Below are 23,639 nucleotides of genomic sequence, written 5' to 3' on the forward strand. Positions count from 1 at the left end.
GTATATGTCTAGGGGCCCGCCAGTTGGGTAGATTTAATTTTAGGAAGATAATAAATCTAAATCACTGTCAAAGCAAAACGCTGCAAACGACGAGCACAGCAAAATACGTCATCCAGGTCTGATCAGAACTGAAATAATATATATATATATATATATATATTTGTTTAAAAAAAACATCTTAATTGTTTGCCAATTAAAAAGATGATTGTTCGAGTCATTTGAGTCGCAGATTGTTGTAATTAAAGTAAAATACCATCTCGTTATATGTGAAGCCGCTCAGTGAACGAACTCGTCGCGCTCCACACACGTCATCAACATGGCCGTCAACTTTTTTTTTTTTTTTAAACCTTGATCAGGATCGCAAACCCGGCACAGCTACCTGAGGTTCACCATGTAGTTCACAGATTCTTTAACTGGTGGATGTAAAGAAAAGAAACAAACCACATAATGCAGACAAACATCTGGAGCAATTATCACTTTTTTCAATCGTTTATACACAAAAGTCTGAGGCAGTTTCCAGGTATGATACACTAGCTTTTGCATATTGAAATTTGCCTTTGCTTTCTTTGTACACAAGTTACACATCATAATCCCCCCCACCCGTAAATCATCATCTCATATAATTTCTGAAAAGTGAATGATAAAAGCCAAACACACAAGATATAAAAAAAAAAACATCTATCTATCTATCTACACACACACACACACACACACACACACACACACACATACACACACCATTTTTATAAGGTTGTTTTCATGTTCATCACTTTTTGCCACACCCATGCACATACAATACCCATACCCACCAGTTGGTGTTTGGACCCTGATAAAAGAATTGCTGTATGATGCTACGGTACACAGAATAAGCATCGTTTTCTTTCCTCGAGAAAGAAAGGGAGAAAGATAGTGTAAAAACTGCCCAATACTGATCATCTGTAGGAAGAGGCTTCAAATGATTCATATTTTGACCCTCCACTGCTTCGCTCTCAGCCACATCCTTAATATCAATACTGCATTATCAATCATTAACTGATTAAAAAAAAAGCAATTAATACTGTGCTGGCCTTCAACTTTGATCAAATGTGTGGATGTTTTTATATTGAAAGAGGAAACACCACACGATGACTTCGGATGACTCTGGACGTGAGTCAACATACTGTGAAAGATATCTTGATTCTTACAGTCTACATGGTCCCTGCGAGTCATGAGGCACAATACTGAATTCAACTCTTATATTTTCAGTGTGCCCCTTACAGAAAGTTGAGTTTATCAGAGGTATAAACGTCACTGATAGTTGATTCTGAACCGAGTGGGGGAGCAGAGGGAAAGGTCAGCCCTTTCAGCTCGAACATTGGCAGAGGTTCTGAGGAGAGGCAATCAGAGCCGAGTGACGGAGCTGGAGCGTCTCCCTGCCCTCCTGGAGCTGAAACCTGGAGAGAAAAGTGAACATGATGAAATATCGTCAGTTATTTCAGTGTGTGAGAATAGTAGGAATCTGTCTTAGAATGAGGACATTCTTGCTGTGTGTTGAGATTATTTTATTCATGCCACTTCAGTGCCCTGACATTAACAGCTAATGCATGCAAGAGGGACTGTTTGTGTGTGTACCTTTGGTTGAAGGGGAGTCGTATTGATATTCACTGGGTTCAGCACCTGTCAGGTAAAGAAAACAAAAAAGTTTGTCCGTGCTGGAAAAAAACTGCACCGATGGCAAAGCACCTCACAGTTTAAAAACCTTTGAATAACACCTACCGATGGCCCAGCGGAGGTAGCTGCAGGTTGTCTAGAAGCAGGAGGATTCACTGATTGATAAGAGTCATCTGGAGCAGGGGCAGCAGAGTAACTTTGGCCTGCAGGTTGATTCTGATCCTGCAATTGGAACAAGGATTTTGAAGTAAAAGTAAAAAAACACACATCATTAACAGTGCGTCTGACCGCTCATTTGAGGAAGAACTTACATGGTAATACACAGCAGCCGGCGCCGACTCGTCCCTTTTAGAAGAGCCCTTTTTACAACAGCACTTCCTCACACAGCAACAGCAGAGAATCACCGCTAAGATAATCCCACCAGCAATAGAAGCATAGACATATGTGGGAACAGGTTCTGTGATAGCAGAGGAAGAATGGAGGGGGTTAGTTCGACTCATTGGGAGCTGTGTGTTCATACATTTCTCCTTCTGTATGAATAAAATGTGTTGCTGCTCACCAAAGATTACCTCCACCTTCACAACCTGGGCCAGGTTGCCATGTGGGTCTCTGTACTCAAAGGTGCCGGAATCTGTGATCTCCACAGGATCTATCTCAATGGCTTTCCGCCTGAGCTGAATTCTCCCGCTAAAAAGCTCCCAGTCTTCTATCATGGCCAGGTAACCTCCTTCCATCACTATTTGTTTTTCATCATCCCCCGCAGGGGTGAAGGTCACAGTCCACGAGTCGCCCGTATATGGATTTGAGATGAGAAGCCGATCGCCAACGTTAAGTTCATAATATTGTGAGTCCCCTGTATGTGATAGAGAGTAGACCATATTAGACCATTTAATCAGACACACAGCAGTCTAAAAGCCATCACGCGGCACCTATCACGTCCCTAACATTACCTTCTACTGTGAGCATTATCCTATCCAGCAAAGTCTTGTCTTTTCCCCTGAGGCTGTAAAAGCCGTTGTCTTCCTGAGTGAGGGTGGTAAAATCCCAGCCAAGAGTCGTCATCTTTCCCCTTTCTCCATTAAAAGACCGTGGGTCGCTGCGATTCCACAGGAGCTTTGTCTCGTCTGAATCGTAATCCAAAGTGTACTCCAGGAATTCAGTGGTTGGAGGAAGATCGATGGTGTAAGCGTGCCTGTAAATCCTTGAGACTCTTCTAGCACAATCTGAATAAGCACGATCAGAATAAAACAGAGTGAACTTAATGTGTATAGGAATGCTGCACACTGCTAACAGAAACACCCGTTTACACAAACATGTCATGAGGATGCAGAGCATTCACATATGTAGTATAATCTAATCTCACCCAAAACTTGCAGTATGACGTCCTCTACTTCAGATCGGCCTGAAAACGTTCCACTTTGTCTCAAATCTTTGATCTTAACTGAGCTCATCGAAACGCTGACGGTGGGGTCCTTTGCCTGAATCAGCGAATAACACAAATACATTTTACTCAGGACAGTGTAGACCCTGTGGCCATTTAAAACCTGGTTTGCTCAGACCTGCACAGAAGCCAGACATTTGTCATATTCAGGATCCTGATCTGCAAAAAAGAAGCCGCTCACCTGACCGTTATCCACCAGTAGCTTCCTGGGTCCCCCATTTCTCGGAGTGAAGTACACGGGTCCCTTGTACAACAGTGGTGCATAGTCAGATGGTAGGCTAAAACTTTCGCCATAGCACTTATGTACATACACACCATCAGCGAACGAACCTTGGATCAGAGACAGTTGGAGGGAATACTGAGGTTAAGTGGAAATACTTAAGCAACTTCAATAGATTTGATCCCTCAGATCACTAATTCTCTCATATATGGGTGGAGGAAATAGCTGCGACACTTGCATGTTTCAGTACATTCCTGTGCCCACAAAATACACTTCAGTGTCTTTTTACCGGATCGTCACAAGAGCAGCATAACTGGAAGCTAATTTTGATGAAGGTGACAAATCAGGTCATTCAGATGCAAAATTTAAGATTCAGGGCTCATGGTATAATATTGATCTTCATAATATAATAATTGTGTAATGCGCCGTGATTATAAATCATGTCGTGTGTGCATGTTTGGGCTAAGAGAGAAGAACATGTGGAGGTGGATTTTCAAACTAAACCCAACTAACTAACTAACTTCAGGGTCATGACGGATTGGAAACAAGTTAAACAACCAGTTCTGCATTCAGCGTCCCCTTTACATTCCTGCAAATGATCCAACTTTTTTTTTTTTTACAAAAATGTTACGATCGCGTTACTTCTACAAAGCTGTATACTCACCAAAGAAGACGCAGAAAAGGAATATGTTGAACAACATTTCCTGCAGAGAGAGCAGAGGGTTTTCTTATCTTCTTTTTTTATCACGTAAACAACGTTCCGTAAACACAGAGCAGACAAAACTGGACTCTGATCACATTATGTGATGAAAAAAAAACAACCGACAGACAAGAGGTTTTTAACTCACTGTAAACCAGCTCTCTTCGATGTTTCCCTGCACTTAGTGTGTTTTTGTCCCAGGAGAGAAAACAATCGGCTGGGCGAGGCTTCGCTCTGGTGCTTGTGTGCGTCATGTCTGCTCCATGTGTGCGCAAACTGCGCATGTACGGTGTACCAGGCGAGCGTGTCGAAGCCCTAAAATTATTTTTTGACCATTAGTTGACCATTTGCTGTTTCAGCGGTTGATAGCATCACAAATAAAATCAGAGTGTGGGTTACATAAGATTCCATATTTGTAATAAATGTTAGCACTTATTTTTCTGCATTGTTTAAAACCTCTTCAGGCCACCATGAGGTGAGGCGAGGTCATGCCCTGCTGGAAAAAAACAGCATAGACCAGCACCAAAACCAGCACTAAAACACTGCTGGTCTTGTTGGTGACCATCCTTCCTATGATGACTGCAACATCTGACAGGGCAGTTGTCTCCTCCCCATTTACCAGCTTGAACTGGCCCTTCATGGATTTCAGTTCTGGTCTTAGCCCTCGCTTGTCGCTGGTCTTGTTCTTTAACTTGCCCAAATGCTTTTGCTTGGAACCAAACCACCCTGAGTTGATACTCATTATGAGGGTGCACATACGCTTGAGTTTCTGTTCAGCATTGCCGTTTGTGTTGCCTCCAGAATTTTGGTCCACGCTCATCCATCTTGAGCCAGTCCCTCTTCACCTGATGCTCTTCTTTATCGGCCTTGATCGCTCTTCAAGCAGGCTGTCTTCATCTGGTCAGTCTTCTCTAGTTCTTGCACACTTCAGCTCACCGCTCGCTCAGGCCATTGCTGAATAGGTCCATCCGATTCAGATCATCCCTGGGGGTCTGTTATTCGAGGGGTTCTTCTGAGCTTGTGTGGTTGCTCCCTTGCAGGAGCTGCAGTTTCTTTCTCATTTCTCCATGCTGTCAGCTGTCAGTACAGCCTCACCACTCTGTGCATGGAGACACCTTCAGGTGCTACATGGACATTTTTTGAGTGATTTTCATTTCTGCCAGTTGTGCACATCTCCACAATGCAAATCAACTGCTGGGTGTCAACAATGACACATTACTGGAATACCCCTTCTATAGTTCACCAGTTAGACCCGGCAAGTGTATCAAATCAAGATTACGTGATCTGATTGAAAGTGGAAACTCCTGAAATGCATTGCAAAACAAACAAACACAAATTCAATCATTGTGATTGCCAAAAACATCATGTTATTCAACATCACCCTTTTCTAACAGTGCCCCTAAAAACAGCCAAAGACTAAATAAAAAGCACAAATAAAATAATACAATAAAACATTCTTCTGACTTTAGAGATAGACAGAATTTTCAAGTTCCACTTAAATGTTCAGTGAAAGAAGCTGATTATGACACTTTTCTGAGGCCTTTAACCACCAACATGAAGTTAAACAGTTACACATAACAAAAACTTCTACACTATAAAGAAACTGCATCTTAAGTTTATTTATGTAACAATATTGTAACACTATGAAAGACAACTATTCATATTTTGATTTTTGCCACAACACTCACTTACACATCATGCAGACAAATATTTGTATCATAGAGCTGATGGGAAATGGGATGGGAAATACACACACACACACACACACACACACACACACACACACACACACACACACACACACACACAAACAAACATGCAGAATACAACAGTTTCCAAGTTGAGGTAGCTCCCACATAATTTCTTAAAACGTTTCGATAAATGCAACAAAGACATGTTAATATAAGAAACAGCAGGCACATGGAAACAGTCATACAGGTAACGCTGGCATCAGTGGCATAACTGTGTACTGAGGTGTAGTGTTGTGATCTCCATGAGTTTTGTGACTCCATTTTGAGTTCCCGTCTCAAGACTACCCTAACCCTAACCCACTGTAACATCATCCACATAATACTGTGTAAACGTTAACTCATATTATACTGACCTCCTGTTTAAGGCAGATGGATCTTGAAACACGCCTGAAACTAAAGAATGATTTTGTAAAAAAAAAAAAAAAAAAGGCAAAAATTAATTACACAATAAGTCAATTATCTACAGGAACATCTTGTTTCTTACAATCTAAATGATCCAATCATTGATTCATGGCTCCTGCTAGTCACAAACCATCACTTGACTTTTCCAGTGTGCCCATCACGGAGTGTTGAGTTAATCAGAGGTATAAACGTCACTGGTAGTTGATTCTGATCCGAGAGGGGGAGCCGAAGGGAAGGTCCGTCCTTTCAGCTCAAACTCTGGCGGAGGGGCCGAGGAGAAACAATCAGAGCCGAGAGAAGGAGCCGGAGCAGAAACCTGTAAAAGGAACAACAAAGAAAAACTTACTCAAAAAGGTCAATAAACGTGTTGATGAAACTGTGTCGGATACTTAAGTGTGTGAGAGGAGCCAAAAATCTGTGTTAGAATTTGTACACACTTGTTGTTTGTTAAGATGATTTGATTTATACCAGGAGACTCTGATTCCCCTATATTAACGGGTTAGGGTTATTCTATGTTCGTGTGTGTATCTCAGGCTGGAGGGGGTTCACATGGATATTCACCGGCTTGTGCAGCTGCAAGGTAAGAACAAAATGCAAGTGTGTCAGTGCTGAAAGAACGTGCACTCCCGACAAAGCAACTCGCAGTTTAAAAACTGTTAATCACACCTCCAGATGGCTCAACAGAGGTAGCAGCTTCTTCATAAGCAGGGGGCTTCACTGAATGATAAGAGCAATCCAGAGGAGGTGCAGCAGAGGAGTTTGGGCCTGCAGGTTGATTCGGATCCCGCGACTGGAAACAAGAATTTTGAAGTAAAACTCAAATACACGCATTATAAACAGTTAGTCTGGATGCTCATTTGAAGAAGAACTTACATGGTAATACACAAAGGCCTCGTCACTTTTAGAAGAGCCCTTTTTACAGCAGCACTTCCTCACACAGCAACAGCAGACAGTCACCGCTAAGACAATCCCACCAGCGATAGCAACATAAATATATGTGGGAATGGGGTCTGTAAGAGCAGAAAAGAAGAAGAAGGACAAGAAGAAGAAGGGTTGTCGTTATTTTGAAGAACATATTAATAAATATATTACCTATTTACACAATGTTCCCACCCAAAACTTTCAGTCTGATATATTTGTCTTTTTTCCCGGCAGGTGACTCGGAATATATTCCAGCATCACTTTTACTCAAATCTGTTAAAAAAAACTTGTTCCCTTATCGGATGCATCGATCCATTACCTGAATCGGTGGATGAAGCATTTAATCAGAATAAAGTAGACTCTTTATTCATTTAAAACCTGGTCTGCTCTGACCTGAACACAAAGCCAAACCTTAGTCTTATTCCTGATCTCTCTTACAATGGATAAGAGGGCATACAGTGCAAATGATGGCACTAGAAGCTGCTCACCTCCCCGTCCTCCAACAGTAGCTTCGTCAGTCCCCCATCACTCGGAGTGAAGTACACCTGTCCACGGAATATAAAGGTGGAGTATACAGGGCTGGAAATCTTGAATGCCATAGCACATTTCTTTATTCTCAAAAAAAATAAAAAAAAATAAAATAAAAATGTAACACTGAAAACATTATGTGACATCGCCTTTTCCAACACTTACAAACAGCCAGAAGACAAATATAAAAAGATTTCATAAAAAAAAAAGTTGGAGGTAAAACAGTATTTTTCAAATATGACTCAGAGTAAGAAGCTGATGTGAGAGCAGGCGTTTAGCTCCTTTAAGCAAATCAGACATAAAACATTAATGTCTACATCATAAATACACTGCATTCTGCACTCTTGTTTATGTAACAATAATGCAACGCTGTGAAAGGAGCCTATTCTTACTTTGAGTCTTGTGCGTGTATATTTGTTTCTATTATCAAGCATAACAGGCTTTTAGAGGTAACATGTTCATGCAAAGATTGCGTTTCAAATTTAAAGGTTAGAATGTGATTCTGCAGAAAGATCTTTGACTGTTGAGTTCCCACGTTGTCAAATATCTGTGCTTTGGGTTGAATTCAGGCCAAATACCAACCAAAAGCTTTTTTATTTGACTTGAGACTATCCTTCTCCAGAATCTGCTTCCCCGTCTTTAATTTGATACGTCAAGGTATATGGCAGGCACATTTTTGTATCATCTGTCACTATTACATATTAACTCTGGCTACATGACCCTTAAGCCACAAGAAGAGCTTATGAAAAGACAAATACCTGAAACGGATAAAGGATATACAGACACACACAAAGATACAGATCATTTCAATACAACTTAAAAAAAAAACATCCATATCATTTCTTAAACTGCAATGATGAAAACCACACAGACATGCTAATATAAGAAATGTAGCATGAAGCATAATCTGCTGCACGGACCCTCGGTGTAATATTGTGGTGCGCAAGTGCACCATTATGTGTATCTGTTCAGCCAACATGAGTACAAAAGTATCTACAGAAAGGCCTCAGATCAGTGTTTTTCGCCACAACTTTATGATAACTATTGACAGAACAGCTAAGAATAAACTCTCTCCTTTAAAATTTCTGAAAAAAAACAAACAAAAAAAACCCACAATGATAATTATGTGATTTCTCATCAATATGTAACTTACATTTACACAGTATTAATCCATATTATACAGTGCAGCTGCACAATATAGTCAAAAAGTGATACTGCAGTTATTTTGACGGATATTGCAATTGTGATTGCATTTTTGAAACTGTGCAGCACTATCATACAGTCAACCTGATTTAAGCAGATGGCTCTTGAAACACACCTGTAATGAAAGAAGTTCAACAGTATCATTCTGCACTGGCCTCAGACTTTTGATCAACACAGTGTGAATGACTTCTTGTTTCTCACAATATAAATTGTCCATTTCCTACCACAAATAGTTAATGTGTGTTTCACACAATGCAATTAACTGCTCAAATGTGTTCCTGCTAGTCACAAAGGAACATTCAGAAATCAAGTTTGCACCACAAAACATTTCCTGTGTGCTCCTTATAGAAAGTTTAATTTATCAGAGGTATAAACATCACTGAAACCTGAGTCTGAACCGAGGGGGGGGGCAGAGGGTAAGGTCAGTCCTTTCAGCTCAAACGTTGTGTCAGGGTCCGAGGTGAGATAATCAGAGCCGAGTGAAGGAGCTGGAGTGGCTCCCGGCCCTCCCGGAGCTGAAACCTGGATTAAAAAAAAAAAAAGAAGAAAAAGGCCAAACAAAAACAGAAAAACAAGGTAAATGTGTGTTGCTGAAAAAAGTTACAAAAAAACCTGTCTTAGGACAGGGACTCTTCTTTTTTTTGTCAAGACACTTTGATTCATGCCTGGAGACTTTGAGCTCCTACATTAAGATTTCATGCATGCAAAAGGGAATTCATGTGAGTTTGTGTGTGTACCTCAGGCTGACTGGGGTTCACTGGCTGATAAGAGTATGCTGGAGGAGGGGCAGCTGGGTAACCTGGGCCTGCAGGTTGATCCTGATCATGCATAGAACAAAGATTTTGCAGTTAAAATCAAAGAATCAATGAAAGAAAAAGATTAATGCACACGAGTCAGCGCCGGAAAAAAAGAGGCTGCAGCCTGCAAGATGGTATGTGAGTACAGTACCTAGCTTGACTCTGTGAGCGGTACTGTCTCCAACACTGCTGCAGCTGAACCCGCAGACCATGTTGGCGAGTGGGACCACTCAGCTCAGCGGGACAAACCACAATAACCAACTTCCCGTCGTTTTCTCTAAACATCTCCGTGTACCTTCTCCTCCCTCTACACAGTAGCTTTACCTCACATCTCTCTCTCCCTGTACCCTTGAGGAAGCACCTCACAGTTTAAAAATCTTTAAATAACACCTACCGATGGCCCAACGGAGGTAGCTGCTGGTTGGCTATAAGCAGGAGAGTTCACTGGCTGATGAGAGTAATCTGGAGCAGGGGGTGCAGTAGAACTTGTGTATGCAGGTTGATCCGGATCCTGCAATCGGAACGAGAATCTAAAGTAAAAATCAAATACACACATTATAAATAGTTGGCATGAATGCTCATCTGAAGGACTTACATGGTAATACACAGCAACAGGCGCTGACTCGTCCCTTTTAGAAGCTTTTTTACAACAGCACTTCCTCACACAGCAACAGCAGATAATCACCGCTAAGACAATCCCACCCGCGATAGCAGCATAGACATATCCCGATTCTGTAAGAGCAGAAAAGAAAATGACGAAGAAGAAGACGAAAAAAGAAGAAGAAGAAGAAGTATAACATGAAGAAGTATAAGAAGAAGAAGAGATATAAGAAGCAGAAGAAGTAGAAGAAGAAGAAGAAGTAGAAGAAGAAGAAGACGAAGAAGAAGAAGAAGTCATTAGTTAGGTGTCAGTCATTGTTTATTTATACATTTTTCCTTACGTATGAATAAAATGTGTTACTCACCAGGGTAGACCACCAACGTAGCAACATGGGCTAGGTTGCCCTGCGGGTCACTGAATGTATAGGTTCCAGCGTCTGTGTCCCTCACAGGATTAAGATCGATGCCATTATTTAGGACCCAAATTCTCATCTTAAAAGACGGTGAGATCCACTCGTTGTTCAACACCCTGCCTGCTTTTATCAACATTTCGCTTTCCTGTGCTCCCATCATAGAGAAGGTCACAGTCCATAAGACACCCTCAAAACATGAATCTTCGATGAGGAGCCGTCCGTTCACATATGCATGATAGTCTTTGAAGCTCTCTGTGTGTGATAAAGAGGAGATTGCATAAGAACATTTAATCAGATACACAGCAGTCCAAAACCTCACAAGCAGCACCTATCGCGCTCCCAACATCACCTTGTACTGAGAGCCTTATCCTAGACAGCAAAGAGTTGTCCTTTTTCCTGAAGTTGTAGTGGCCTCTGTCTGCTGGAGAGAGGCAGACGATCTCCCAGCCACGAGACGTCATCCCCCCTCTGCCTCCCTCACTCGCCTCAGAGTTGGAGCGACTCCACAGGACCGTTGTCTGACTGGTGTGAAGGGGCGTGAACTCCAGGTATTCAGCCCGTCGAGAAACATCAAGTGTGTACGTCTCTCCAAATGTTTTTGTTTTCTTTTCAGAACAATCTGAAAAGACACATTTGAGAAAGAATACCTGTTAACTGATAGGAATACTGCATATAGCTAATATAAATACACATTCACATGAATGATTTATTAAATATGCTGATTAGTGTCACATTCTCACCCAAAACTCTCAGTGCCATGATGTTGTCTTCATTTTTTGTCCTTTCATCAAATCCAGAGTATGTCCCACTATCGCTGTCTCTCAGATCTTGTAATAAGAGTCCCCTGCCGCGGGGAAATATGAGGCGTGGATCCTTTGACTGAATTGGTGGACAAAGCAAACAGGACAAAGTGGATTTTGCATTCATGTAAAACCTGGTTTGCTTGAACACAGACCAGAGAATTGTCATATTCCTCATCTTGCTGCACTGTAGTGATGCGCGGGGAAGGGTTCCTAATACCTGCTCCCACCCAGGCTGTTATGACAGAGTTATGTGATCTCCTTAAAAGACATCCTCCACACGACGTTGCCACCGTTGCCCGCTCGCCAAAAACCCTTGGTTATTTTCTCATAAGCTGACCCAAACCCCACTCATTACTGTGCAGGGATGTTGTAGCAAAGCTGCTCACCTCCCCATTATCCATCAGTAGCTTCCTGGGTCCCCCATCATTCGGCGTGAAGTACAGCTGTCCACGGAATAAAACTGGTACATATCTAGTCGGAAAACTCATATAGCTGCCATAACAGATCTCCTCATTCCTAACGCCGGCAGATGAACCTTGAATCCGAAACATGTCAAGAAGAAAGAGATTGAGGGAATATTGAGGCAAGTTAGACACAGAAAATCTTCTGAAACATCATGGGCATGAAAAGACCTGGAGGAGCAGCGGGGAGAAGACAGGAGCTCCGACCCTTCGACTCCCTCCATCTCTCTAAAGTAGCACCACAAGACCCCGCTCTCCTCCTTTCCTGTCCTACCCACTCCCTCTCACACTCCCTCCACTCATTTCTCCTCACCCTCTCCTGCGTTCCTGTCTGCCAGTCTGTGGTGGGCAGTTTCATTTCCTTTGCTGTGACACAAACAAACTGAGTGAGATGATTACGTGAGTGTGTGAGTGTACAGATAATGTATCCCGGTGCACATTTACAAGCATCAGGGATCCATCTAGTGTACGTAGCATTTCTATCCTATTTGATATTCATTTGAGTACATTTTTTAAACATTTCTTCTGCTCCTCCTCTTTCTAACGGTACATTTTTATTTATTTTTTTATTTTTTTATAAATGTACAGTTTATTGTAACCCTCAGTTTCTGCCAGGGGTTACCTCTTTGCTTGTCTTTAATCGATAACATGATAACCACACAGTTTCAACTCATGAATACACAGTAAGGCTGATTTGTTTTGAACCCAGTGGCCTGAGGCAGGCACTGTACCAGGAGAGCTATTCATCAGCGTTAATGAAAACCATGTCTTAGTAACCCAGCCTTCGTGAGGAAGGCTAAACTTTCAAGCTGAAATAAAACTGATGAGTAGCTCTCCAGGTAAAGAGCATGTCCCATGAAGGCTTTAATGACACAGGCTGTGGTGGCTGTTGCTTCTTATTCGAGTTGATATGCCTGACAAGTTGATTCAGTAGCCCCAGCTTTTCCTTCGCACACAGCAGCTACTTAAATAATGAACACAGTCAAGAGAAAAGCAGTAAATTGACATGTTAAACAGATAAAAACCTGTCGCCTGTTCTTCTGTGAAGTTATGCACTCACCAATTACAGCGCAGGAGGCGGTCACCAACAGCAGCAACATGTCCTGCAGAGAGAGCGGAGGTTTTCTAACATCGCTCCTGCGAACACACAGCGGACGAAACTGAACACTGAGCACGTCATTTAAAGACAAGAGGTTTTCTACTCACTGTAAACGGGCGTGCATCTATCTATTTCGCTCCAGGACAAAAAGAAAACACTGGGCGAGGCTTCGTTCACACGCTGTGCGCGTCATAACTGCGCCATATGCGCGCAAACTGCGCCACATGCGCTCATACTGCGCATACACATAGTAATCGGTGGTGGTTCCCGACATAGGTGAGAGTGTGGAGGCTCCAGGTTAAATATTACACCTCCTCCCAAAGTATTTCAGATTAAACAATTCAAAGAAGCAAAATTACTCTTTGGTCGAACTACTCATAATGAAATGTAATGCCAAAACCTGTGATTAGGGATCAGTAGTACGGAACAAATGTTAACAAGGTTGAACCACTGGTCTACGAAAATACTCCTAGAAGTCTAAACCATCTAAAGCAGAGATAGGTTACTCATAATGCAGGAAAACAACAACATATCATTATATATTACATTACGTTATGTTATGTTACATATTATATTATATTATATTATATTATATTATCTTATATTATCCATCCATCATCTGTACATATTCTATGTACGCCGCTTAATCCTCTGCAGGGTCGCGGGGGGGCTGGAGCCTATCCCAGCTGACTTAGGGCGAAGGCAGGGGACACCCTGGACATCGCAGGGCCACACATAGAGACGAACACTCTCACACACTCTCATTCACACCTACGGACAATTTTAGAATGATCAATTAACCTCAGTATGTTTTTGGACTGTGGGAGGAAGCCGGAGTACCCGGTGAAAACCCACGCTTGCACAGGGAGAACATACAAACTCCACACAGAAAGATTCCAGGCGTCCCAACCGGGACCGGGATGCGAACCGGCGATCTTCTAGCTGTGAGGCAGCAGTGCTAGCCACTGGGCCACTGTGCAGCCCATTATCTTATCTTATCTTATCTTATCTTATCTTATCTTATCTTATCTTATATTATATTATATTATATTATATTATATTATATTATATTATATTATATTCTTTCATTGATCTACCTTGAGGGAATTTCACAGGTCCAGGCACAGGTACAGAGGGAAATACGTAGCAAAGAACAGAATAGCAATTTGATTAGAATTAGAATATAAATAAACATACTATATACAGTAACTGTCCTTGTGTATACATGACGTGTGCAAGATATAATACATGTGAAATAAGTGTGACTGTGCAAATGTACAATGATATGATATGATATGATATGATATGATATGATATGATATGATATGATATGATTGTCCGTAACCGCTATATCCCTTTTATGGGGTCGGGTTTTTTTTGCTGGAGCCAATCCCAGCTGTCTCCGGGAGAGGGCAGGGTACTCCCTGGACAGGTCGCCAGCTCATCGCCCTCACTGATGGCAGAGGCCGCCATGCAAGGTGCCAACTGCACATCAGGAGCACTTTGGGGTTCAGTATCTTGCTCAAGGACGGAGCTGGGATTTGAACCACCTTCCGATCACTAGCCGACCTGCTCTACTCGCTGAGCCACAGCTTCAGTCGCAATGAACGGAGATACTCAAATGAAGAAGAAACTCAGATTTGTATATCAGTGCATTTCTCCTGTGAACATGTCGCGCAGCCCACCAGCAGTACCCACTTTCCAACTTGCGCCAACAGCGTATTTGTTCACGTAAACCGACAAAACCGACGCAACGTGTGACGCATCTTGCTTAAGAGCTGCTGAGAATACGACCCACTGTCCCCATAAATAACAGAAAGCGGGCAGTGCCCATGCGCACTCTGCAGAGGACGGTGTTATCCTCTTATCTCCATCCACATAAACATTTCTAATCATCCAGCGGTGGATTTGTTCCTCGCACATCCCGCAGGTGAGTGCAGAGGAGACGCTCCTCAGGCCGGCTGATCGTTTGGACCTTATCAGCGACTGACGGCCCGATGGCCTCTCCGTCGCTGTGAATGTTGGTCATCGGGCTGGTGAAACATGTTGGACACCTGAGTGGACGTGACTTCACACGGCAGACGGGTCGTCACGGATCAGGCGGTGACACTATTGATTATGTGTTGGATTTACGCGTGTGTATTCTGCAGAAACATCCTCTCGGTGGTCTTCGAGCTCCCTCTTGGCGTGGCTTGTTGATCGATGATCAAACATGAGGAGGGTGGGCACGCATGTCCATCCCGTGTGCGTCTCTGCATCGTTGTAGATTTTTTTTTTTTTTTTTTTTTTTTTTTTTTTTAAAAACGATCTCTGTCTGTCTTCGCAGGGGAAGATGTCCTCCTCTGTCCTGCTCACCGCGCTCTTCATCCTGCCTCTGGCTGTGGGTGAGTGCAAGGAGATCATTTTGACACCACTTTGAATAAGACTCCCTTTGATGTTCATACTTATGCACAACAATGGCTTCAATGATTAATAATTAATCATTTTTTCATGTGTTCTGTGTCTATTATCAGCCACTCTCGCAGGCCATGCCCTTTGGCAGGTGTTTATCTTGATAATGTAGCTATTAATGATGATAAACTATCATCTTACTGACTTCTCTGTTTGTGATGAGACTTACAGTTTTCATATATAATTCTAATGAGGTCGTTGAAGGGGCGCTGTGTAGTTTTGGAGACGAAACTCAAACTCAGAATTTTAATATTTACAATGTTAATAAGGAAATAATACAAACTGAAAAATATTTATCTTTTCTGTAACTGAATAAACAAGCTTTTTAGTCAGCGGAAAACAAGGAATCGGGTCTGCCGCATATAAAGAAAGCAAAACAGTATTAATCTGTGTTTTACTTTAAGGTCAGTTTCTTTCTTCAGTTTATTCCACAATAAAAAATAAAAAAGAGTTTGTTTATTTAGTTTGTCTAGGCATTACAAAAAACAGTCCACGAAGATCTTTGTCTTCTGATTAAAATATCTTCCCTAAAACTACAGAATGCACCTTTAATAGGGTTGCATATTTCTAATTCTCTAATCAACAGCCGACACTGGTAAATCGCGCGAGTTACAAATGGAAAATGTTATTATAGAAGTCAATGATAAAGGTTTTTTTTTTTTAATAATATAATGTCCCTAATCCTCAATTGTAGATGTTGATAAATGATGGTCGAGAGGTCAAAACATCTATTTGAGGTTCTGTGTTTCCCCCCAAAAAAGAGTCTGGGGGAGAAAAAGTGGTGCTTCAGATTTGTCACCTTGCTGATTGTTAATTGTGCCGGACTAACAAACAAAAAGGGTAGAAAAAGGCCAGAAATAAAGGCAACAGAGTTAAAATCGCAACAAACAATGACAAAATGTAAACATAGTAGAATATGACATTGTGAGGATTGAGAGGTTAAAATGACAAGAAACATAAAAGTACTTAGTAACCCAGCCTTCGTGAGGAAGGCTAAACTTTCAAGCTGAAACAAAACTGATGAGTAGCTCTCCAGGTAAAGAGCATGTCCCATGAAGGCTTTAATGACACAGGCTGTGGTGGCTGTTGCTTCTTATTCGAGTTGATATGCCTGACAAGTTGATTCAGTAGCCCCAGCTTTTCCTTCGCACACAACAGCTACTTAAATAATGAACACAGTCAAGAGAAAAGCAGTAAAGTGACATGTTAAACAGATAAAAAAAAAAGTGGTGCTTCAGATTTGTCACCTTGCTGATTGTTAATTGTGCCGGACTAACAAACAAAAAGGGTAGAAAAAGGCCAGAAATAAAGGCAACAGAGTTAAAATCGCAACAAACAATGACAAAATGTAAACATAGTAGAATATGACATTGTGAGGATTGAGAGGTTAAAATGACAAGAAACATAAAAGTACTTAGTAACCCAGCCTTCGTGAGGAAGGCTAAACTTTCAAGCTGAAACAAAACTGATGAGTAGCTCTCCACGCATCAATGTTTCCTTTCAAATGAGTGTGTTAAAATGTAGCCTGTCTAATCTTGATGGGCTCAGACAACATAGGCTGGATCAGCCCCCCGTCTCCCAGCTGAGACCTGGGAATAACAAGCACAGACAGCAAAGCTAAAGGGACGGACCGGCACACAAGTCCTCAGTTAATCCACAGTGTGATTTATAGCAAGTTGTAATCTACAGATTGCTGATAATTACCTTTTTGTTTTAAGTTTCTTCTTCTTTGTCTTATTTTTCTTTTTCTCCATCATTGGTGGTCACGGATCAACTTTAAAGGTGCACACAGCCATACGCTGACTGTAAATGCTGCGCTTGTTAAATCAATGGCTCCATATTATAGGCTAGAATTTCACCAACAAGCTCTGACATGTATAAGAGTAAAGTGCATCAAAATGGTCCAGGTCAGAACAATTACCAATGTATACCACTTTTTGGAAATGTACAAAAAAAAAGTATGAATGACAGTTTTCTTCACCTCATCAAGTCAGAGATCTACAGCAGAACTTATACTGAGATTATGAGCAGCAGCCTTTTTATGTTTTGCCAGGCATCCAAATAGTAGATTGCCATTAAATGTCCACACATTGATTTGCATTTTAAAAAAAAAAACATCCAGCATTCAATATTAGTTAGGCAAGACTAGCTAAACTGTTGGGGTTATTTAGTATAACTTGACTATGAGAATAAAAGTGGTATAAATGCAGAACCTTGGGGGACTCCTCACTTCAACAGAACTGCAGAAGATTTTGATTTTGAGAGCAGAGAGAGCATTAAGGTCTGTTCAAGTTTGTAGGTGAACAATCAAAAGAATTAGACTCCATGCTTAAATCTAATAGAGAAGCTAGAAGAGGGTCATTGTTGGCCTTAGAGCGCTCTTATATCCGACTGAATCCAACTGAATGATTTGAGACTGTATGAGCGAAGTGCTGCCATATTTTCCTCATTGATATTTTAATGAGTTCCAAGCATTGTGCTCGAGAAGATTAATGATAATCGTGTTCATTCTGTTTTCTCTGCAGGTTGGGTCGTACTGGGTGAGTCATGTGCCTCATTTTATCACCTAATCTTCACCTGTGAAATGTGTTATCTGAGGTCGCTCATTTTCTATTTCCGCTTCGACAGGTGAGAGAGAGGAAGCCCAGATGGTGTGTGCCGGGAAGGAATTTCGTCTGCCCGTGTACTCCACATCCAGAATGGTGTTTTTCACACCAGACTCTGACGGGCCGCGGCGTGTCCTGCTGGACAAAACCACAGTGAGTGGAAGTGTGTCCCTGCTTGTCTTTTTTCTTTGTTGCGTGTCCAGATTTCTAAAACCTGTTTACTGTGCGACTGCAGGTGAGGGAGCCGCGGTTTAAGTGGACCAGAGACAAGATGTTAGTCCTAAAAGAAGTGACTCATGCTGATCAGGGACTTTACGCCATCAAACTGTCATCTGGATTCACCTACGAGACTGTTCATCTGACTGTTTCAGGTATGAAAGTTTCCTCTCTGGGAGATCTGTCCTTATTTTATCAATCAATCATCAGCTATCTCCTTTACTGTCCTGGAATTAAAGGATTTTGAATTTGAGATCAACACATTCAAAAATGTACTAAAATTAGAAATTACAGTTTTGACATCTCTTTCAAGATTGATCACAAGATGAGTGCTTAAGAGATGACAGTAAATGACCGTTTTGTGAATTTACTCTAGTCTTTGTTTTATTGTTTGAGTTTTTTCTTGTTTATCATTTAAAACATGGTGCTTTGGATTAATTATTCAGCTCTTGAACAATTATTTACATGAATACAGCTGATATGTTTAGAGGGGTGTCACACTGCTGTGTTTACAAGCCAAAAGATTTGGAAACTTCTTTATTTTAAGCCTGTCATATGCTTTTTATGCAGAGTTTTAATCTGAAAAGTAGTGCGTAACAACACCTGTGAATGTAGTGGATTAAAAGGTACCCTCTGAAATGTAGGCACTTAATGATTCTTTGTGAGACCAGTGTTGTGCTTGAAGCTGGTCGTTGGTTTGAATTAGTGGACTCTGTATCTGAACTAGTGTTAGCTACTGCTGCTATCTGTTAATGGAGGCACTGAGATAAAGTCTGACCCTCATCCTTCACAAAGAAATCCACAGTCCAGCAGCATTAAACAACCGACCCAGATCAACCACAGGATTGTATAGGCAACGCCACAGAGACGGGGAAGGTCTCATTTTTCATGTCATGTTACAATCTGCTCATTTTTTGCCAATAACAAAGTGATTAATATGTGTAAATTGCTACAAATTGTTCCAGAGAGCCCCTTTAACATGAAGTAGCCTAAGATTGAAACACCCACCTCAGAATTGAACTTAACTACAGTATTTGGGTTAATATGCTTTCCATTACTGATGATCTCTGTGATCCCTCACTCCTTCGTCTTCCTCCAGAATGCATTAAGTCCTACCACAGGAACTACGGGGAGAACTTCGAGCACAACATCCCTGAAGATGGCTCCCTACTGGAGTTTTCCCCTCGCGGAGCTCCACCCGAGGCCATGCCAGTGGTGCTCTGGAACCGGACGGACCCCGAGACCAGCAATGCCGGCCGGGGGCGGCTGCTGCGCGGCGGGAAGGTCTGGGTGGCCGAGAGGGTGACGCAGGCGGACCAAGGCAATTACACCGTGAGGGACGACACGGGCAAGGTGGTGTCCCGCAGCACCCTCACTGTCCGCGGTGAGCAGAGACGGAAGACGAGAGTTTTAAGAAGCTGACTGATGAATTTCTTTAGGATCCCGTCAACTGTAACATTTATGTTTTATCTTTCCTTTCCCATCTGACACCCTCTCATACATTTCATCCCGCTCCTCTCTCTGTGTTCATGATCCTGCATGTGGGTCCAGGACACTCCTTCAATGTCACCCGCTACACCAAGGAGTCTCTAAACCTGCCCCTCTTTCTTCCCATCCCGCATGCCCACCTCATTTTTACCCCCAGCCGATACCCCGACGAATCCTCCCTGGGCCCTTTTGACCCCAAGCCCCCTCGTGGCCCCGTGCAGCTGATCCGTGAGGGCCAGGTAACAGACCACGACATGCGCTACAGGGGCCTCATCTCCCTGGGCAGGAACGGAACCATCAATGAGGTCGTCATAGCCAGGCTGACCTCAAGGCACAACGGAGTGTATGAAATCAGAGATGGGGATGGCAACCTGGTGTCCTCCACCTTTTTGCATGTGCTCGGTGAGGAGCAGCGCGTCTTTAAATGTTAAGTGTATTTGTAACTGAATTCTGTGCTTCCTCATAATCGCCCCTCACTCTGATATCCATCATCCCCCTCTCTGTGGCCGCTCTCTAAAGAAAAAGGAGGCAGATGGCGCGCACTTCTCAAGTCCATCACTGTCCCTTCTGGCATGTTCGTGTCACTGGCCGGTTTCATCCTGTTCATGAAGCGGTACCCGAACTGCAGCCTGACGCAGATCATCGCCGGCCTCAGAGCAAACCGCACGCCCCCGGCCAACCCTCCGAGGGTCAACATCCAGGTGAGGAGATCAGGAGAATCAATTAGTTCTATAGATTAGCTTCTTACCACGTTCTATAATAAATAGATTTGGTCTCCCCTGATTATAGTGCTTACATGACATATTTTGATTTATATTGTTCGTTTCTCATGCAGTTTCCAGCTGCTTTCACATTTTTCTGGTTATAAATACGTTAAAAGAAACCACATAGAGCACGCAAACATAAATAAGTGAGTTGAGTTAAAATGAAAAGATAAAATGAAATGGTGGTAGGAGAAGAAATAGTGTTTGTTACATAAAGGGGGGTTGTGTAACAGAGTTTGGAACAGATAAATAACAACGGCACTCACAGGGCCACTGCAACACAACACTACACTCTGACTTTTTATAGTTAGAGACTTTTTGGAGATTTACTGTGATTTATTCCATCTTCATGACACTTAATTGGAAACATGGGAGGAATTGTAACTAGTAAATTGCTGATTTTCTCTCAAAGTCTTTGGTGTGAAAGTGATATTTTATGATCGTTGTACTACAGCTTCTATTTCTTCATTTTAACGCTGACACAAAAGCAGCATAGAGCCCAGAGCATGGACCACATGCAGGAATAGGTTTTGCACTCATCTTACTGAATGCCTGTCAGTTGAAAATCCCTCATGAATGCGCCTAAATGTGAATCAAGTCAATTGTTGGTTTTTTTGTCTTTTCTTTTTTTTGTGGCAATGTTCATGGTAATGAAAAAAGACATACAACTTAAAGCCGGCGTATGGAACAGGCTTGTGTATTTAGGCCGCTGCCGAAGAAGTTCACACATCGCTGATTAAGCCCAGATCCTCACGAAAAATCTCTCTGCATTTTAAATGTTGTGTCAGTGGAGACGCGCTGCACTGGAAACACCTGGAGCTGGAGCTTTTGTTGAAGTTGCCACGGCAACTGTGCAGGGCAAATGGCAGAGAAATCTGAGTGCCACGAGGGGGGAGACAAAGGGTCCATACTGCAGCTTCTAACATACAGACAGGGGGGCGAATGATGGAAAGGCCTTGGAGTGCTGAAATAATCTTTCACCCATCTCAAAGGAAGTAAACAAAGAACACATCTGAAGGATTCATAAATGAGGCCACCAGTTTTTGTTTTTCTCCAAGACTGTATTACCAAACCAAGTGGCTGTGCTGAGCTTTGTGTGTGTGTGTGTTTGTGTGTTGCAGGATTACAGCCAGCCGAGCCCTCAGCCCTCAGGCTTCTACGGTCACTCTCAGCAGCCTGGAACGCCGAGAAAATGGACCCCGAGAGCCAGTCCTACTCACAGTGTAAGGCCGATTTAAATGATTTAAATGAATCAGTAGGTTTCATCTCTTTGTTTAAAAATGTTAAATAGCAGTGAATGTGCTCGTGTGCTGCCGTTCGTCTTTTCCAGGGTTACAGTCCGGTTATGATAGGAAGTCCCAGAGCTCAGAACCAGGAGGCACACAGATCGGCAGCAGGGAGCTCCCCGTGTCATCACTCGACTCCTGAGGTGATGCCACGCTCAAGTTGTGAGTAATTTACACGTGACAGACCTAAAGATTATCTAAACATCTTCATTCCTTCCTAGCGGGGGACGACTAATGAGGAAGAGAGGCGGATTTCCTTTGCGGTGCCCGGGGTGTCAGACTGCCTCCACTCCTCCGAGGACTGCGTTCAGTTCCAGATCAAGAAAGACAACGAAAGACGGCGCGAATCACAGCATTACTTTTCCACGCTGCCACTAGACACGGACACCTCTGAGTCCTGCAGCGTTTACACGTCGGAGAAACTGAACTTCTAATAAAACGGGAGAGTCGGAACCGAAGTGAGGAGAGGAAGACGAAAGCAGGAGAAGACAAGAAAGACCTCACCTGTGCCTTTTGCATCTTTAGCCTAGTTTTAATGGTTCCGTATCAATATTGCATGTCACTTTTTCAAGTAATTTTTTCGGGAGCGTTAATCGAGCTTTAGCCTTCCTGTCTCATGTTAGGTTTTTCTCGACGCTGTTGGTGGTGCGCCTGAAATCTCCTGTGCTGTTACCTACCTCCGGACCCTCAGGACCAATATGACCTGCACTGGATTTGCTGAGTGATGGCGTGTTTGTGGGAGAAACGTGATCTCTAGGGCTACGTAGAAGTTAGAACTTGTGATACAAACGTTTGCAAAAGGGAATTCTTCAGTACTGTACAGATTATATAGAGTTAGTCGACCTGTTTTTTTCCTCCGTCCATCACGTTAAACCATTCCTGACTGCAACAACATTTTAATCATCACTTTTTTAATTCCCTTTTCTGCAGTTCAATGATTTTTTGCAACGATATAGTGTACTTACCCTCGAGGTAACTCTGTAGTGATAGTTGTGTAAAATGTTACATATTCCACCAAATATTGCAATAGCCTATTAATCTGTGGACCTTGTGTACAGGATAATATCTCATCACCAAATCTTTCTAGTGACAGAAGAGGATGGACTGCTGCTTGTGATATTTTTGGATTTATCAAAATGTCGTCTCTCAAACTAAAAATAAAATGTAGGTTCTATATTTAACACACACACACGCACACACACTTGAGATGATTTTCTCCAATGTACCAAATGTTTGGACAGAACAAAGGATTATTTTGATCATCGATTTATCTCTTTTGTTTTTATCTCTGTTATATTTGTATATAACATTTTACGTCATTTAGCAGACACTTTTTATCCAAAGCGGTTTATAGTAATTCAGACATACATTCAAACACTGATGCATTGGCTGCCACGCAAGGTGCCGACCAGCACATCAGGAGCAGTTTGGGTTTCAGTATCTTGCCCAAGGACACTTCGACATGCAGACAAGAGGAATCGGGCCAGCGACCTTCCAATAACAAGAAGCTGGCTCTACCCCTGAGCCACAGCCACGTATAAAATGTCAGGAAAAAGTGTCAAAAGGTGCAATGAAGTTCCCAAAGTTCATGGCAAAATTATAAATGTAGGCTACTTGTGCGTCTGCATGGCCAAATCCCTGATGTGTTCAACTTTATTTTCCAGTTTAACTGAGGAAACTACTCATGTTTGTAGGTACTTTTTTTTTTAAATCTCATTATCATCTTTACCTTTACTCATTATTTAAACATGTTTTTTAATATCATAATTATGATTTTCGACTTATTATTTAGGCATTCTATCTCATAAATATGACTACTGATGATTACAATTGCTTTTT

At 42.2% G+C, this 23,639-nt stretch overlaps 3 protein-coding genes across 10 annotated transcripts; 1 reads left to right on the forward strand and 2 right to left on the reverse strand.

Annotated features, from left to right (window-relative positions):
- Positions 1-249: 249 nt before the first annotated feature.
- LOC119007430 lies at positions 250-6,142 on the reverse strand. The gene is made up of 11 exons (XM_037077106.1): positions 6,116-6,142; positions 4,160-4,326; positions 3,976-4,015; positions 3,273-3,335; positions 3,014-3,128; positions 2,601-2,873; positions 2,210-2,503; positions 1,962-2,107; positions 1,756-1,872; positions 1,612-1,656; positions 250-1,433 (listed from the first exon to the last, which is right to left on the reverse strand). The coding sequence occupies exons 5-11, from the start codon at positions 3,099-3,101 to the stop codon at positions 1,254-1,256; spliced, it is 1,143 nt and encodes a 380-aa protein (XP_036933001.1). The 5' UTR covers positions 3,102-3,128; positions 3,273-3,335; positions 3,976-4,015; positions 4,160-4,326; positions 6,116-6,142; the 3' UTR covers positions 250-1,253.
- Positions 6,143-6,237: 95 nt separating this feature from the next.
- Positions 6,238-13,155, reverse strand: LOC119007428. Of its 6 annotated transcripts, none has more exons than XM_037077098.1 (15): positions 13,097-13,155; positions 12,951-12,993; positions 11,816-11,964; positions 11,367-11,505; positions 10,976-11,245; positions 10,579-10,878; positions 10,209-10,345; positions 10,008-10,124; positions 9,554-9,634; positions 9,203-9,338; positions 7,574-7,693; positions 7,038-7,174; positions 6,831-6,954; positions 6,602-6,737; positions 6,238-6,480 (listed from the first exon to the last, which is right to left on the reverse strand). In XM_037077098.1, exons 2-11 carry the CDS (start codon positions 12,988-12,990, stop codon positions 7,611-7,613), a joined length of 1,452 nt encoding a protein of 483 aa, XP_036932993.1. In that variant the 5' UTR covers positions 12,991-12,993; positions 13,097-13,155; the 3' UTR covers positions 6,238-6,480; positions 6,602-6,737; positions 6,831-6,954; positions 7,038-7,174; positions 7,574-7,610. The 6 variants fall into 6 exon arrangements, with proteins under 6 accessions (XP_036932993.1, XP_036932997.1, XP_036932996.1 ...); XM_037077102.1 differs by lacking the exon at positions 13,097-13,155 and adding an exon at positions 12,204-12,256 and having other exon boundaries at positions 12,951-13,088; XM_037077101.1 differs by lacking the exon at positions 13,097-13,155 and adding an exon at positions 7,405-7,478 and having other exon boundaries at positions 7,574-7,630; positions 12,951-13,084.
- A 1,320-nt stretch (positions 13,156-14,475) lies between these two features.
- Positions 14,476-23,064, forward strand: LOC119007815. 3 transcript variants are annotated; one of them, XM_037077729.1, is made up of 12 exons: positions 14,476-14,919; positions 15,140-15,233; positions 15,316-15,373; positions 17,966-17,980; positions 18,069-18,199; positions 18,282-18,417; positions 19,362-19,646; positions 19,814-20,152; positions 20,270-20,451; positions 21,636-21,737; positions 21,845-21,943; positions 22,022-23,064. In XM_037077729.1, the coding sequence occupies exons 2-12, from the start codon at positions 15,192-15,194 to the stop codon at positions 22,232-22,234; spliced, it is 1,602 nt and encodes a 533-aa protein (XP_036933624.1). In that variant the 5' UTR covers positions 14,476-14,919; positions 15,140-15,191; the 3' UTR covers positions 22,235-23,064. The 3 variants fall into 3 exon arrangements, with proteins under 3 accessions (XP_036933624.1, XP_036933626.1, XP_036933625.1); XM_037077731.1 differs by lacking the exon at positions 15,140-15,233 and having other exon boundaries at positions 14,478-14,919; XM_037077730.1 differs by lacking the exon at positions 14,476-14,919 and having other exon boundaries at positions 15,151-15,210.
- The last annotated feature ends 575 nt before the right edge of the window (positions 23,065-23,639 follow it).

The sequence above is a fragment of the Acanthopagrus latus genome, chromosome 18 (assembly GCF_904848185.1).
Source record: "Acanthopagrus latus isolate v.2019 chromosome 18, fAcaLat1.1, whole genome shotgun sequence".
Lineage (NCBI taxonomy): Eukaryota > Metazoa > Chordata > Actinopteri > Spariformes > Sparidae > Acanthopagrus > Acanthopagrus latus.

Coding starts and splice junctions, on each gene's coding strand:
- LOC119007430 (XM_037077106.1), bottom strand. CDS start 3,101: ATGAGCTCAGTTAAGATCAAAGATTTGAGACAAAGTGGAACGTTTTCA. Junction 2,108..2,209: donor GAAGGTGGAGGTAATCTTTG/GTGAGCAGCAAC, acceptor CTGCTATCACAG/AACCTGTTCCCACATATGTC. Junction 1,434..1,611: donor CGACTCCCCTTCAACCAAAG/GTACACACACAA, acceptor TTTTCTCTCCAG/GTTTCAGCTCCAGGAGGGCA.
- LOC119007428 (XM_037077098.1), bottom strand. CDS start 12,990: ATGTTGCTGCTGTTGGTGACCGCCTCCTGCGCTGTAATTG. Junction 10,346..10,578: donor TACGTTGGTGGTCTACCCTG/GTGAGTAACACA, acceptor CTGCTCTTACAG/AATCGGGATATGTCTATGCT. Junction 7,694..9,202: donor CCCCCTCGGTTCAGACTCAG/GTTTCAGTGATG, acceptor TTGAGAATAAAG/AAATGTGCTATGGCATTCAA.
- LOC119007815 (XM_037077729.1), top strand. CDS start 15,192: ATGATCAAACATGAGGAGGGTGGGCACGCATGTCCATCCCGT. Junction 18,200..18,281: donor TCCTGCTGGACAAAACCACA/GTGAGTGGAAGT, acceptor GTGCGACTGCAG/GTGAGGGAGCCGCGGTTTAA. Junction 18,418..19,361: donor TGTTCATCTGACTGTTTCAG/GTATGAAAGTTT, acceptor GTCTTCCTCCAG/AATGCATTAAGTCCTACCAC.